Genomic DNA, 13,584 nt, shown 5'->3' with positions numbered 1-13,584 from the left:
TTTCCTGATTCAACCCATCATAAGGTTTACAGTTTTCTCAACTTCACCGTGTTAACACCACCACCCTCTCACCAGCACCTCCGTATTTTCACAGATCATAAATATCACCGTGCTGTTCAGCAACACTAAAACTCGGCAGTACTCAGATCTGACTGTGGCACATTACTGAATCCCTGCATAAGGTCCCAACAGGTGTTAGGACTGAAATTGCTGCTTAAATGAAAACCCTGGGAATGCTTTTGGACTGTTAACATATTTTTATTTTTGGTTTGAAAAATAAATCAGCTACAGAATGCAATCATGAGAGTGCAGTTGGGAAACTTTTATATATTCTTCAAGATGATATCACTCCACTTTTATCTCATTTATATGCTGTGTTTTTGGCATTTAAAGCAAATCCCCCTGTGGGTGATGCTCCTTGACTGCTGAGCACACTCAGAAGTTTGCATCTAAAGTGCATTAAAACCTCTTGGAGGCAGGACAGAATTTCTAACAGATGCCACCAGTGTTTTATGGAGTCTGTACATGAACTGAGTCTATCAACAAGGACTCCGAGCAGTTATATACTGTTTGTCCCACTAAATGTGTGTTTGTTAAACGTCTCTCCGCTCTCGATGCTGTCAGTTGCTGCTGCTGCTGCTCTGGAATGAGTCAGGACTGCACTCATGAGCCCTTCAGCGTTCAGCCTCTTCAACACAAAGAGAGTCCTTCTTCAACTCTCACAGAGAAACGTTCACTTGCTCCAAAAATGATCACACATTACCTCTTGATTAATTATTAAAGGAAGCTTGTGCATGTAACTACAGCAATACCTTAAGGGAAATTTGATTCACTTTCTCCTCTTTGTGTAGGTCAAAGAGCAATGTCAGCTACAGAAGAGCCCACCAGCTGCTGAATCTCTTGTTCAAGGGCGCCAGAGCTTTTAGCTACGTGCATGAAGGACAGCCAGTCAGGCACTGCAAATAAAAGGCCACCCTTCATCTGCTAACATACTTTACAGCACAGGGAAAACAGCATTTATCACAGTGATTATATCAGCCCGATCATCTTTAACACATTCCTTAAATGTCACCTTCCGCACAACCTCGCCGGTAGGTTGAGAGGCTGTGGCCTAAACAAATATTCATGCTATTTGTCTTCCTGTGCCTCCTAGAGACTCCAGGGAGGGGAGAGGACGGTCAGGCGGACACATCATTCTCTGATTCATCGCTGTTCGCTCACTGGGGTCAGGAGCTCGGTCCCGACAACCGACGGGTGGCACTGAAGATGTTTCAGTACTATGGATATAATGGCTACCTCAGTGATCGTCTCTCGCTAGACAGGCCAATACCAGACCTGAGGCCTGATGGGTAAGACTGCAGGTAGAATGGTGCTCAAACACTGTAATTTGTACAGCCTGTCACTCGTTACTCGAGTATCTGGCCAGCTGTTGAAATAGATCTCTGTTTGAGTAAATTTCAAGTTTGTGCTGCAGAAGTGCCAGTGTGATTGTGTGCAAGCAGATTTCATTCTCGCTTGAAACTTGTGGTGATTTCACATGTTATTGTGGTATCAACTCACATGTTGGAGCGGACATGTAGTTAATTCCTTTATCACAGCATATGTAATTGTATATTGAGATTTCAATATTTATTATGACATGAAGTGATAATGATTATGATGATCCAGAAGATTAATAAAAACACAGACACCAACAATTGGAAAAATGCTGAATATCGGCCCCGATAATTGGCCAGGACAATAATCACAGTGACAATAATATCATGCTCATGTTAAGCTAATATAATCTTTTTCAGTTTTCACCATCTTAGTTTGGTATGTTAGCATGGTAGCATTTGCTACAGTAATTTGCAATAAACAGAAAGTAAAGCTGAGGCTGGGTGTGGGATCTAACAACCAAGCACTGAACAAACAAATGTGTTGAGCTGATGATGGTGCTAAATGAAAAATTAAGGAATCATCAAAGTAATTACATTTCACTCTGAGGGTGTATTGAATGTGTAAATTTCATGGTTAACAGTTGTTGACACATTTCACTCAAAACCAGATGTGTTCACCTCAATGTGGTGGCAGAAGAAAAGTCAGAGGATCACCAGAGTAATTAGGATTCGTCTTATGGGGAACAGGAACGTTTGCACAAAAGTATTCACGAATATATTTACATTTACATTTACATTCAGGGCATTTAGCAGACGCTTTTGTCCAAAGTGACTTACAATAAATACATTTGTCACAAGAAAGAAACCAAATATCACCGTCGATAAAGTAAGAGTGAAAAAATAGAAACAAGAACTCATGAGGCACTCACTACCCAGGAAAACACTTTGTTGTCCTCTCTTTAACACTCTCCTCTAAATGAAAACCAATGAAGAATTTACCTCTGCCCACATCATTCAGCACAATTACCGCCTGCTGACTTAATCATATTATGCAGGCAAAGGAAAGCTCTTGTATGTAATAGACTTGGTTCAGGCCTGATTCTTGTCTCAAACCCCTGAAAGTTGCAGGACAAACTACATGGTTTCAATCTGCAGCCATAAATCAACACGTGTAGTTTCAAAGCCTTGTTCAGTTATTTGTGCACCATGGGCTACTGATTAAGTCCTGGACAAATAGCACCACAAGCCTGCAAAGTCAATACACCATCGCCTTTAACGCTGGCTGGCTGTGACTCGGTTTTCAGCACTACTTTCATCTTCGCATCTCCAAGGTTACAGGAGCTCAAAAAATGACACATTGGTGCAAAGGTTTACACAGCTCAGAGATCTTCAGGGCATTTTATCCACTGCACATCACCGAACTCCCTTCAGACCATCCATTCCCACTTTTACTGGTCCGTACACTTCTACTGTTCTGAGGGAAACATCGATGACACACATACATTGCACATATTTCCCAGAAGTAATGTCAGAGCCATGGCATTATGAGAAAACAACAGGCTTTTGACAGTAATGAACAGCATTTCGCGGTGACAGTGATGTGATTTTGTTACATTTGACAGAAAACAGGTCAGATATCACAATCGCGACACAATTCACTGACAATCCTGTCAAGAGGATTATGATGGAGATAAATCACATACAGTTAATGAGGGGATTTTTAACACATTTCAATAACCTTAAAGGGACATTACTTGTATATAGTCTTATTTTTACAGCCTGGTCTTTCTGCATTTCCTGGAAAAGGCATCAGTTTCCTCTTCAGACAATAGGCTCGACTCCTTATTCACACTGAAAATGTCAGCATGCAGCGGCAGAAGGGAAAGAGAATGGCTTGATTGATGTCAGACCTTAACACACGGCCAATTATTTATTCCTACACTGATCCCTTTTATAACTGCATTGCAGGTGCGCCACTATTGCAGTCGCACTCTAACCGTTAAATTTCCCCCAAAATCTGCCGGCCATGAACCGGTGCCAGTGCCTACATTTATACCTTGATTTACGAAAACAGGGGCCTGATATAGTCTGCCAAGTACCTGGGCTGGCATGAGCCATCGCCCCGCTCTGTAGGAATCGATGTCAACTTTATCTGTTAATCCTTTCAACAAGATGCAAGTCTAAACATTGCCTCACCCCGGGTTTCTTATTTGTCCTCCACAGGTGCAGGAACATCACTTATCCTTTAAACCTCCCTCAAGTGAGCATTGTGTTCATCTTTGTGAATGAAGCCTTGTCCGTCATCCTGCGGTCCATTCACTCCGCTATTAAGAGGACGCCCTCCACCCTTCTCAAAGAGATAATCCTGGTGGACGACAACAGCAATAACAGTAAGCAACATCTTTTTTATAATACAGCAGCTGTCCCATTGTAGCTTAGCAACCATAACCAGGTATGGCAGGCCTGTCAAGCTTTGTATTTCTTAACACATAGAGAGGTTAGCATGCAGCTGAGAGATACCAGGGGGTAGGGTCATTGTTTTTTTAGCCTTTTTCAAAACCAAACACAAAAGAACTACAGTGTACGATTTGATAAAACAGTGTTTGTCTGCTCTTCCATGAACTGCAATCACTAGCATGTCCGGATAATTAGCTTATATACCTCTGGGTTCAAAGAGTACATCATTAACTAACTACATTAGTATGTAGGGTTACAGGTTATGTTGAAAAAAAGGCTTGTTTCATGACTAAAACATCCACTCACTTCTGTCAGGAAGCCTTATTGGATTCGGGGTGGACAAGCAACACCAGCCAACGTTACACGAGATACGTTTGCCTTGGCTTTTGTTAGTCCTCATCCTAAATGCCTTTTCTTGTAACATTACTGTTTACAACTACTGTTTTTAAATGCAAAGAAGTGTAAGATGAGCCTAAAGTAAACAAATAGAACAATCTACATTTTCCTTATCATCTTTACATCTTTAGTAGGAGTACACAGCAATTCAGGAACAACACTGTTTCTTTATTTCCCCGTCGTCTACAAAAAGCATTAAGGCCCCACTCCAGTCAGTGTTTCTTCAACGTTTCTTCTTAGACAGAGAATAAAGGTGCGGCTTTACTCAACCGGACTGCCTTTCTAGCAGGATCAACATCACTAGCATGGATTTGTGTTGCATGGATATGAGGATGGATAAGCGATAGCAAGAACATAAGCACAGATAGCGATCGCTGTCACTCAAACAGAAGTTCTCCTTGGGTATTGAGGAGCTGCAGAGTTTATTCATGATCGAACTCGAACCTGAACTGTACACGCTGCTTTTAAAACACCTATTGGAGGATGACGTATGACTCCCAGATACGTCATTGCACCTTTTTAGCAACAGCTTAAATTTTATATGCAGTATATATAAAGTTTGAGCACAAAATGAAGTCATTTGTGTTTATTGTTTGGGGAACAGTGCTCATCAACACTGTCAGGAAAGTCAGAAAGTATGAAATATCATAAAGAAGATATATAGTGGAGTGTGACTTGAACTGAATAGGATACTGACTATTTGTTATCAAGTGCATATTTAAGCCTAAAACCCCTATACAAGATGTTTCTTTTTTAAAGTCAGCTGGAAACATTCAAATAGTTATTCAGGATTCAAAATCTGTACGATCGCAGTTATCATTACGTTCACAACAGCCAGCGAGAGAGATATCCCGAAGCAGCTGACGGTGTTGCCAAGCAATGATAAACACCCCTAGGCCTTGAGGCTAACGTAAGCTAGCACACCACTGTTGACAGATATAAAACCCACAGTTAAAATGTCACCTCCAGGTCTCAGTTAAGAACAGACAGCCCATGATGACCGCGTCTCCCCGACCATTTTATCATCCAGACTTGCTTCTTCTGCTTTTTTTATTTCTCAGTGCAGTAAGTATTAACGTTACTCCAGCAAGTTGTCTCCATTTGTTTACATTTGGGATCCCATGAGAGAGCTCCCTCTGGCACCATAATCTTAATAATATCCTGCAGTGTGCGATGGGCCATTATTTTGGAGTCTTGTAGCGCGAGCTGGTTTGAGACTGGAGAGAAAAACTTCTGTGAAATTCTCCTCATGTTCGTGATGCAACCCGATTTCACAGCCGATTAGGAGCCTGGCTTTAGACGGTGCCGAGCAAACGTGCTAACAGCAACTTAGCAGCTCTGTGTTAAAGGGGGCCTATAGTTAACATGTTATTGCCTCATGTGTGGAAGCAATCTGTATCTGTGGTATTTACTTCTCTGACTCCTTTAATGTTTTTAATGAGGGGCTGTGTTCGCTGGATTTAACCGATAGATGAATAACACTAATTAGCAGCAAAGCCAGGAAATTTGCCCCTAGGCGGATAACAATCCAGCAAGGTGATGAAGTACGTATCTTGTCTGCATTTGCAACGCTAATTCTTACATCTGCATGCATTGGATGTCGTGTAAACAGTATCAGGTCGAACAAACATCCAGTATGTGCTGACTATGAGTAGCTTCTGAGCTCTGTTTACTTGTTATTACTGAGATGACTGATGTGTCAGATCACTGATACAGTGGCTGACCTCAGTCTGCCACGCAAGGCTCAAGAAATAGACTTGAAGTCACCTGTAAAAAGTGGACCCATAATTTACAGTGTAAGATTTAACTACATTACAAAGAGCAGAAAGCAGGCTATAAAAAGGTAATGATACTGTGCCAAGGTCACTTAAAGGCAATGCACTTTCAAATGGGATGTGCTGCTTGTTAGAGTTAGACAGCCATTTTGGGCAATCGACATGGGAAATGCTGGCATTGAGAAGAATATGTTACCAAAGTCAATAATGCAAAACATGTAGCCTGCTGGAACAGAATATAGATCACGGTTGTGTGCCTCGGTATTTAATAACTTATAGTCTGGGATAAGAATGATCACTCTCCCTCTGGCTATTATTGACCGGAAAGTCAGATATATATAAAGTTGTCGGTTAAAAAATGTAAAGATGAAGACCACAAAAAAGTTTGCTCCCACTCCTCCCAGCACATTATTGGATTATCACATCAGATCACATTAACATTCATATTTCACCGCGTAATTGAGAGCTAGGGAGCAGTCGTGTTTAGCTCCTCCAGGGACCCAAGTCACGCATTGACATTTTGCTGATGGCATTTCACCCTGTTTGCCTGAGCACTCTGTCACAGTGCATCTGATAGGCCTGCTGTTATCATTATCACCATGACTGTGAATCTTATGAGTGCTAAATGTCGTTAGCTTGTTGACCCGTGATGCTGCTGAGATAGTTGAAGGGGTCATCGTCCACAGCTAACCTCCCAGGCATCCACAGCTTTACATTAGTCATCCGCCACTGTCACGGCTCACCTCCGAGAGGCATTAGCATGCAAGAGGACGTGTAGCTATCAAGGGAGAGAAGGGCAAATTGACCTAGCTGATTCCTCCTTAATTGGATAATGTCCCAAGCTGTGGCCCGAAAAAGGCTCGTCTGTGTAAGAGTGGGCTTTTGAGAAGGGCTCACTTATTAGACGGGCTGTCGGAGGACTTGTGATTCCATACTTTAACTTAAATGATGATACCAGGGAGTCTTGTATATGTGAGGGTGAAGGATTTTGTGATGAGCGACTAATTTCAGGCAAAATGTAGAAAGCAGAAATCATTTAATGCTTTTATCTAAATGTCTGTCCCATGGTGTCTCTGCCAGAATCCTAGTTGTCAGGGTCCGATTCATGTCATCTGTGAAAGTAAGATAGATAGTGGACCCTTCAGCTGCACAATTAAAATATCTTAGTTTGTCAATTAATTATGTAACGAGTGAAAGAGTGAAAATCTGGTAATTAATTGATAAATTGTTAATAATACGTGAGAAAGTAATTAAAAATCCAAGTCACTCACTACTAGTATAGACGATGGGAAAACAGTCACTTTTTTGACAATTAATGACGAAGTGGTCATCAAAATTGTGCTTATTAATTTTCTGTTGATCAACAAATGGATTAGTCGACCAGTGGTTTCCGTCAGTAACACTTATATATAATAACCATCATTAATAAATGGTATATTTATGGTTAATTAAACTTGAGTTGATAAGTATTTCACTGTTAACAAGCCATAAAATGCTTTATAAAACATTTGTTAAGCATTGTAATGGTTTATAAACATCTAATGCATCTTTAAAAAGGCCATCCAAATAATGTTTAATGATGATCTACAAAGTTTTTATTCTTAATCATTTACAAAACATTATACACATCAGTTGCAACTTGACAGTAAAATAGTTTATGAAGCATTTAATTACTTGTAGCCTCCAGCGAAGATGTTCGACCTTGTGCATCTTTTGTTCATGAGTTCATCCGGTTGCCTCTTCACCGAACTCGAGTGATTCATTTGAATGCTCTTTTTGTTACAGACTCTCTCCACCTCCCTACACTGGTATTCTGAGGGTTATTTATTTGCCAAAAACATAGTAAACGAGTTAAAGATAGATTTAATTGCGAGTACTGTTTTTCTCTAAATTTCGATCAATATTATTGGTTGGCCACGATAATCATGTAGTGAAAATCTGATATCATGACATCGCTAATTGCATGTTAACAGTGAAATACTATTTACTAAAGCTTAACTGAAGACTACATTTGCCATTTTTTAATGCTAGTTATTATAAAGTGTTAACAAATATATACTCTGAAATATTAAAGAGCCATAAAAAATACAGAGGACATGACCTCGGTGGTAGCTACGTGCCTGGTTTCAGTTATAGTTGAGAACAAGATGCCGTTTATTTTACCAGTGTGTAAAGTGGATTCAGACTAGATTAACATCACAAAATCTGGATTCAGTCAACATCTCAGGTGTCCAGAGAAATTCCAAGCGAATGTTTGAAACCGGTCGGATAACAATCTAGCCAATGAAATCTGGAGGGTACACAAAAGCTGGGATGATATCAGCAAAAAACAACAAAGCTGCGTTTACAGTATGTTCTGCCAACTATAAAATTCAGGCAGCGTGAACTCGCAGTGGAACTTCAGCAACATGTGTTTGAAATGTTTTTCACGAGCTGCCAGTCACGTATCCAAAAACCCTGGACTGAGAAGGGAACGACAAATTTGTGGAGGAAGAGCAAGCGTCAGTTGAGAAATTTTAAACAGAGAGATTTTCACACCTGCAGTGTTGTGGAGTGAGAAATTGCCAAGTGGTGTCGTGGAAACTACACAAAAACTGTGAGACCTGTATCCATGCCGATTTGCCATCTGCTGTGCGCGCAGCAAGGCTCGTGTGGTGGTAAGTGGAGTTAAGTTTGGACACGCACGTAGAGAACATACAGTACTCGAGTATCAGGTGGACGAGCTCAGTTTAGACATTCATCAGTTACGAAGCAGCAACAGGTTACAGGTGAAGGGAAAAACTACTTAAATCCTTTTCATCAATCACATATCCTCTGCCTGTTTATGCAAAGAACTACACTGTAATAAATTAAACTGTCTGCACAAATAAAACAGGATTTCCAAGCCTCGTTAGACTTGCTGTAGATGTCATCGTGTGTTGTTCTGGATTCATAAACACAGTATCCATATTCAGTTATACACAGTTTCACGCAGTGTTTTGTGTTCTAGATGTGTGCTAAATGAAGTGTTTACCATGTTGTAGCCTACCATTAGTTTTCTATCTCCTTAGAAAAACCTGTTTCCATGACAAATTTTGAATGCTGGATTTACTGCTCGACTGCACAGCGATGTTGGAAACCTGTTTGCTTGTTGTTCCAGTCCAGCTCCGTCCCAAAGCCCATTGCTTTCCAGCAGAGCTTCAGCAGGATATTAGTCCTGAAAGACTGATGACTGCTGGCCATCGGCCATGCCCAGTGCAATGGGCTGTTTTTATTGTGATTTGTTGCGATGCGTAACCAATCATCCTTCTTGTTCTCAATTCACACACACATCAGAATGACTTAATTATTGATGGATTCAAATTATTAGAGATACAGTAATTTGGTGGTATGCCATCAGCAGTAGCTCGCATGAGTGACGACCTTTAGCCAGAATAAAGAGTCTACTGCATACACTAAAACTTGAATTACTACAAGTGTGTTTTCCTGACCCAGAGTCCATCTGCTTTTAAGTTCTGGTTATTTAAATCGAGGGCAAATTTGCACCAGGGATGTCTGCTGATTGCAATTAAACAGGGAGGTTAGAAAGCCAACCACTCTTCTGAATGGGATACTGTCATCCTTAACGTAAATGTACCGCAGAATTTAATGTTGCACATGGTGTATATAGTTTGAATATCATCCTGCTCCAGACTTGTTTATTTCCCAGTGGGAAAAAGCAGTTCTCGGAGTTTCTCAGGACTAGCGGCATCCTCTGGAATGATAAGTGGAGCACTCATAGTGCATCTCTGACTGTATCTGTTTATGACATATTTGTATTTATTTCCCCAGTTGACTCATGAGGTTAGTTGTTGCCGAGGGAACAGTTTAGACAAATTGAGCTAATTGAACAAATTCAGGAGTTGTGGTGTTTTGGGTTTGCTGGGAATATACCGTAAGTTAGAGGCACCCTGTGGGGTTTATGAAAATTAGTGGAGCTATGGAGCAATATGAATGATTCTCCATTTTGTTTCTATTTTGCCTTTGCGTATGCATACACACGTCTGAGCACGAAGGCGACAAGATACACATTCCTGTTATGGTTTTATGTCATTGATTTGATGTGCAAAGAAGCGTAGCAATGCATCAACAAAGCCAGTGAAGCTGCACGCCAGGAAACATGGATATAAATAATGTCGTCGCCTACTGAGCGCTGCACCAGCCGAACATCATGATTTTAAAGGCACCCACCAAAGAGCACAAAAAAGTAGTGTGTCCCCTCAGAGAGGCTGTAAGGTAGTTGTTGCCGTTTGTGACATGTAGGAGAGAAGATTAAAAGAAGTTTGTTTCTTCCCAATTCACAAACCTGTTACATTGCTGGCAGAAGTGTTTCTTTAGTGAGCCCCTTTCATTGTTTACGGACATGTAGCGCATAGACGAAGACCCGAGATGTATGTCTGACACTCGCCTTGCAGGGATGCGAGAGTTCACAAAACACATATTTTCGCCTGAAGGATTCACACGATGCATTTTGTTGAGAAACAGTAAATGTAAACATAACGCCGAGGGGCTTTAACCCCATGCTTGGCATAAAAAGTCAGAATGGTGGCAACTCAGCAGTGTAGTGACTCTGACTGTGACATATAGTACAAACCTATGAATAGAAACACAGTGATTAGCAAAAGCTGTTGAACATGCTGACATTACACATATAGGTGAAAATAAATGCTGCTTTTCCAACATCTGAAGGGATTTCTGATGAAAAAATATCATCTTAAATAATTCCCATTACATATTCCTGCATTTTATATTGAAATTCACTGTTGTAGATGCGCTGATTGATATGCTGTGAGAGCTGTTTACTAAATGGTGCCAACGTTAACCAACAAGCCAGATAGCATAAATTTGCTCTTTGCAAAGTAGGAGAAAATAAGGCTGCTGGAAAATATTAAAAAATGATCCGACGCACATTTAAATGAATCTGTGCTAAAGCAGGTTTGTATGTCGCGGTGCCAAGTGTGCGGTGGGACGTGATTGGAAAACCAAGATTCCTGCTTTAATCATGTTTTGTGCATTTGATCAAAGGTTGAGTGTCGTGTTGTGCAGGCTGTTTCAATAATAAATACAAACCTCCACCACACAGCCAGTGTCTTCATAGACTTCATGATCAGATGAACTTTTCAGAGTTTTGTTGGTTTGGAAAATCAAACTTTTTTGGACTCACCCTGCTTGTGTAGAAGCCAGACACAGCATGATTTCATGGCGGCCGTTTTCTGTCTTTGTGCAACTGCTCTACATTCCCTTTAAACTAAAAAAGCTACTGGCGGTTAAAAATGAAAAAGTGAGAGCGCAGCCAAAGGTGATTTATACAAGGGATGATGAAACACAGTGATGATGAAAGTTTTATTTTTTCCAGCTTTATTTGATTCATAGTACAGTAAGAGTCATGATATAATCCGGTTTTTGCTCACTTGCTGGCTTCCTCTGACATTTTACAGCTGACTCCAAAACACTGCGTTTTTCTAAAGAAACTATCATCAGCTGAAGTTTTTCACCTCATCTAGTTGAACCATAAGGAGAACATCTAAATAATTACTGTAATTTTGAGAAAGCAGAAGAATTGCTCCTGCTCATTTTGAGTACCGTGATTCTTTTCCCTCTAAGTAGCACCGACTCTTCATCCCGCAGGCTATGACTCATCATACGGTATACAGCTCAGGTAATAATGGAGGTAAACTTTGAAGCCAAACATTAAAACGGATGGACTTCTCCACCCCACATGTTTTGAAAAGCATTGCAGCCTGAGTCCTCAATATTGCAATATCCCGTTATGACTGGTAAGCCCCATGGAGGTCTGCAGTGCTGGCACAAGCTGCTGCCTCTTTGGTCCAGTGATCAAAGCAGTGAAGCATGAGTACTTTTGGCCTCCTACCAATGAAATACTGCCCACTGGAGGAGGACATGCTGGCGTCTTGTGGGTGGAAGTTTGCTCACAACAAGCAGCTCTCAGTCTACTCACCTATCTCATGTGCCATCTTCAAAAAACTCTTCAGGTATTGATGTGAAATTCATGTGTGTGCGCGTGTTTGCAGATGACCTGAAGGAGAAGCTGCAGGATTTTGTGTCCGAGACAAACAGCCAGCGTCCAGGATTCATTAAGTTGGTGCGGCATTCCAAGCAGGAGGGTCTGATCCGGTCCAGAGTGAGTGGGTGGAGGGCTGCCACTGCCCCGGTTGTTGCCCTGTTTGATGCCCACGTCGAGTTCAACGTTGGCTGGTGAGTCACTCGCAAGGTGTGTGGCGTGAAGCTAACACAGCTCAACACAGGAGCGCTCGGTTCTTGAGTCATATCACTGTGTGTGGGTTTAGAGAAAATTATTTAATTTAAAAACAAAGACTGCGTGCGGTTTGGCTCTTTTCCTGGTGGCTGTAGTCTGAGTCTGAGTACACTCTGCACTCACAACAATCACTAATCTGCCAGAGTCCTCATTCTCCACTGGATAACTCTGCACTCTGTCCCAAATCTGTCAGGAACAACATCCACACATTATCATTGTAAACCGTATCTGCTTTCTTGATCCAGACATGAACTCAATAAAGCAATAGTTTGACAGTTATGGAATCTGCTTATTCCCTCGCTTACTTAAAGTTAGATGGGTTTGATACGGCTCCTACATCTGTCCATTAAAGATAAGGCTACAGCTTGCAGTTAGTATAGCATAAAGACAGGAGGAGGCAGCTAGGAACAAAATCCATCTACACTTTATTTTAACTGTTTAAACAATTATAGTTTCATGTACTACAGTTTGTAGAAATTGGCATTTTGTGTGGCATTTTCACTTTTCTTTCATTTACTTTTTTTTAATTTTCATTCAAAATAAAAGCATTCAACAGGACAATGTAAAAACACCACCCTGAGACAAATCCAGGCAGCGTCCAGCACACAGTGTGTCACCCATCAGCGGGGGGGTTTATTGGTCCACTGCAGTGCAGGTTTTCTACCTTCCGAACACGAGGGAATACCACAGCCCCTTTTCTTTGTTTTCTCTGGTCATGTAGCACCCATTTCAAAAATATTTGTGTCATCCCAGTAGCAGCCCAGTTTGATGCATGGGCCGTCTTTCCAGCCTTGAAATACTTCTTTAAGTGGCCTGGTAACTGTCGTGTGCAGGTTGTGAATCACTCTGTAAAGTGTTGACGAATGAACATATTTCATCTCTTCACATTTTGATTTAAAAATTCCATTAGCTTATCAGATGGGGAATGATGCTTCATCAGACTAACAAATTAGACTGAATTCATCCTGAAATGGTGAAATTGTTTTTTTTAAAGTGCCTTACATGACAGGAGTAATCACAAAGGTGATGGAGGAAGCCTGTCAAAACAGCGACTCACTCACTCTCTTTCCGTGTTTGAAGGGCTGAACCCATTCTGCAGAGAATTAAAGAAGACAGAACCCGCATAATCTCCCCATCATTTGACAACATCAAATACGACACGTTTGAGATTGAAGAGTATCCGCTGTCAGCCCAGGGCTTCGACTGGGAGCTGTGGTGTCGCTACCTCAACCCACCCAAGTCCTGGTGGCACAAGGGCAACAAGAGTGCACCAATCCAGTAA

The 13,584-nt window shown here is 41.2% G+C and overlaps 1 protein-coding gene across 1 annotated transcript in view; it reads left to right on the top strand.

Annotated features, from left to right (window-relative positions):
- The window catches only part of galnt18b (UDP-N-acetyl-alpha-D-galactosamine:polypeptide N-acetylgalactosaminyltransferase 18b), an 80,176-nt gene that overhangs the window by 29,956 nt on the left and 36,636 nt on the right, over window positions 1-13,584 (top strand). Inside the window, exons 2-5 of the mRNA XM_084356253.1 lie at window positions 1,154-1,349; window positions 3,603-3,769; window positions 12,058-12,241; window positions 13,383-13,580. Coding sequence (XP_084212379.1) covers window positions 1,154-1,349; window positions 3,603-3,769; window positions 12,058-12,241; window positions 13,383-13,580 — 745 coding nt within the window. The remainder of the gene's footprint in view (window positions 1-1,153; window positions 1,350-3,602; window positions 3,770-12,057; window positions 12,242-13,382; window positions 13,581-13,584) is intronic.

Source organism: Pagrus pagrus (genome assembly GCF_965226575.1).
Source record: "Pagrus pagrus genome assembly, chromosome: 1".
Taxonomy (NCBI): domain Eukaryota; kingdom Metazoa; phylum Chordata; class Actinopteri; order Spariformes; family Sparidae; genus Pagrus; species Pagrus pagrus.
The sequence above is the reverse complement of the archived record's forward strand: the minus strand, read 5'-3'. Positions and strand labels throughout refer to the sequence as shown.